Here is a 2,727-nt window from a genome sequence, read left to right as displayed (position 1 = left end):
TATTTTCAGTAGAACCAGGGTTTCTCCATGTTGGTCAGGCTGGTCTCAAACTCCCAACCTCAGGTGATCCACCTGCCTCGGCCTCCCAAAGTGCTGGGATTACAGGCGGAGCCACTGCGCCTGGTTGGGTGTTAACAATTTTAAGAAGTGGGCATGGGAGGTGTCTTTGGCAAGGGGCCTATAAAGTAGGTGAGGTAAAGAGCTGTGGGAACATCTGGGGCTAGAGCATTCCAGGCAGAGGACCCAGGCCGTGCAAAGGCCCTGAGGCAGGACCGCGCCTGGTGAGTTGGAGGAACAGCGAGGAGGCCCAGGTGTCTGCAGCAGAGTGGGGAGGGGGAGAGACAGAGGAGGGAAGGTGGGAGAAAAGTAGGGGGCTCTTCATGCCTGCATTGACCCCACCCGGGCTTGGCCCCACGCCCAAATCTTGGAGGCCTCCTAACCTCCTGCTGCCTCCGTTCCTTGTGCTGTTCCAGGCCCCGGATCTTCTGCAGGAGGCGGCCCCTCTCCTGGCGCAGCCTCACGATCTCCTCATAGGCATCTCGATCATCCTGTTCCCCTCCCCGCCCGCGGCCTTTAGATGGGGCCTAAGGTTTCCCCATCCCAGGCCTCAGCCAGAGCCCCACCCTGTGCCTGGGGGCTCCCCACGCCTCCTCCCGTACCCGGAGCATCTCTCACCGGCATGGGGATGCTGGCAGGAGGTGGAGGCGCCTTCCGCTTCTTGGGGGCCCCCTGCTTTCCATGGCTGGACATAGAGTTCTGGGAAGGGAGGGGAGAGAGGGTGAAGAGGGCAGATCGGGGGGCCATGCCAGCCTCCCCGACAGTAAACCAACCTAGCCAGCCCCAGTCATGGCCTGACTTCCCGTAAACACGGAACCAGCCCCTGCCTCCTCCCCCTTGCTTATCCCAGCAAAACGCAGACAAGACCACCTCCCTGTAAGTTCCAGATCTTACTCTTCACTCTCTGCTCCTCTCTGTGCCTCAGTTCTTTGCCCAGCTAGGCCACAGTGCCCACATGTTTTCACTCCTCTGTGGAACAGAGATGCTTTAAAACTGGGAGAGGGGCTGGGTGTGGTGGCTCACACCTGTAATCCCAGCACTTTGGGAGGCCAAGGCGGGTGGTCACTGGAGGTCAGGAGTTCGAGAGCAGCCTGAACAACATACAGTGAAACCCTGTTTCTACTAAAAAATACAAAAAATTAGCTGGGTGTGGTGGCACCCAGCTACTCAGGAAACTGAGGCAGAAAAAGCACTTGAACTCGGGAGGTGGAGGTCGCAGTGAGTTGAGATCACACCACTGCACTGCAGCCTGGGTGACAGAGCGAGACTCCATCTCTCAAAAAATAAACAAAACAAAAAACAAAAAACAAACAAACAAAAAAACTGGGAGGGGCTGGGCACGGTGGCTCACGTCTATAATCCCAGCACTTTGGGAGGCTGAGGCGGGTGGATCACTTGAGGCCAGGAGTTTGAGACCAGCCTGGCCAGCATGGTCAAACCCCGTCTCTACTAAAAATACAAAAATTAGCCAGGTGTGGTGGGTGCCTGTAATCCTAGCTACCAGGGAGGCTGAGGCAGGAGAATCGCTTGAACTCAGGGGGTGGAGGTTGCAGTGAGCCAAGATCGAGCCACTGCACTCCAGCCTGGGCAACAGAGCGAGACTCCGTCTCGCGGGGAAAAAAAAAAAGAAAAACTGAAAGAGGGGAAGAGGCCAGATCTGCTTTCCTCCCTGAAGACAACAACCCTCAACAACCTCAGTCCCCACTGCCCTCCCACCCCAGCCCCATAATTTGGCCCCATACCCCCAGTATTCTCACCCAGTTCTGGGAGTTAGGCTGGGCACACTGCCGCCACTTGGTGGCAGCATACCCTGAAGGTAGGATTCTTTCCAAACAGGTTTTCCCAGGTCTAACTTCCTTCTCTTCTCACAGAGCTTGGGGCAGGGGAGAAGTTAGTGTGGTTGCAGGGAGGAGGGGCTCCTTCACTGCTTAGGGGTCCATACCTGAGATGACGCCTCGCCTGAGTCATCCTCTGTGAGGGCCAGGGAGAGAGGGAAGCAGGGTCAGACATTCTGTTCCCAGCCCCAGGAAGGGCATTGGTGGGCCCCAGGGACTTGTAGGGGGTTCCTGATTTCCCCGAGAATCAGGGCGTTTAAGGTAGAAATCTGGTGCTTGGGTAGAGTGCTGATAGAGCGACTTGAGACTCTTAAAAAGAGAGGACAGGCCGGGTGCGGTGGCTCATGCCTATAATCCCAGCATTCTGGGAGGCCGAGACGGATGGATCACCTGAGTTCAGGAGTTCGAGACCAGCCTGGACAATGTGGCGAAACCCCGACTCCACTAAAAAAACAAAAATTGGCCAGGCGTGGTGGCAGGCACCTGGAGTCCCAGCTACTCAGGAGGATGAGGCAGGAGATTTGTTTGAACCACGTGTGGCTAATTTTTGTATTTTTAGTGGAGACAGGGTTTCACCATGTTGGTCAAGCTGGTCTCGAACCCCTGACCTCAAGTGATTCGCCCACCTCGGCCTCCCAAAGTGCTGGGATTACAGGCATGAGCCACCTTGCCTAGCAGGGATGCCCTTCTTAGGAGACACAAAGTTTTGTTTTGGTTTGGTTTTTGGTTTTTTTGTTTTTGTTTTTGTGTTTTTTTTGAGATGGAGTCTCGCTCTGTCGCCCAGGCTGGAGTGCAGTGGCCAGATCTCAGCTCACTGCAAGCTCCGCCTCCCAGC

General features: G+C 55.8%; 1 protein-coding gene across 1 annotated transcript in view; it reads right to left on the bottom strand.

The window, feature by feature from the left end:
* The window catches only part of ANKRD24 (ankyrin repeat domain 24), a 43,018-nt gene that overhangs the window by 27,598 nt on the left and 12,693 nt on the right, over window positions 1-2,727 (bottom strand). The window contains exons 6-7 of the mRNA XM_011967462.1: window positions 676-756; window positions 441-584 (exon numbers count right to left, since the gene is read on the bottom strand). Coding sequence (XP_011822852.1) covers window positions 441-584; window positions 676-756 — 225 coding nt within the window. The remainder of the gene's footprint in view (window positions 1-440; window positions 585-675; window positions 757-2,727) is intronic.

Source organism: Mandrillus leucophaeus, unplaced genomic scaffold (assembly GCF_000951045.1).
Source record: "Mandrillus leucophaeus isolate KB7577 unplaced genomic scaffold, Mleu.le_1.0 Scaffold8, whole genome shotgun sequence".
Lineage (NCBI taxonomy): Eukaryota > Metazoa > Chordata > Mammalia > Primates > Cercopithecidae > Mandrillus > Mandrillus leucophaeus.
Note: the sequence above shows the minus strand (reverse complement) of the source record. Positions and strands in the feature narration are given on the sequence as shown.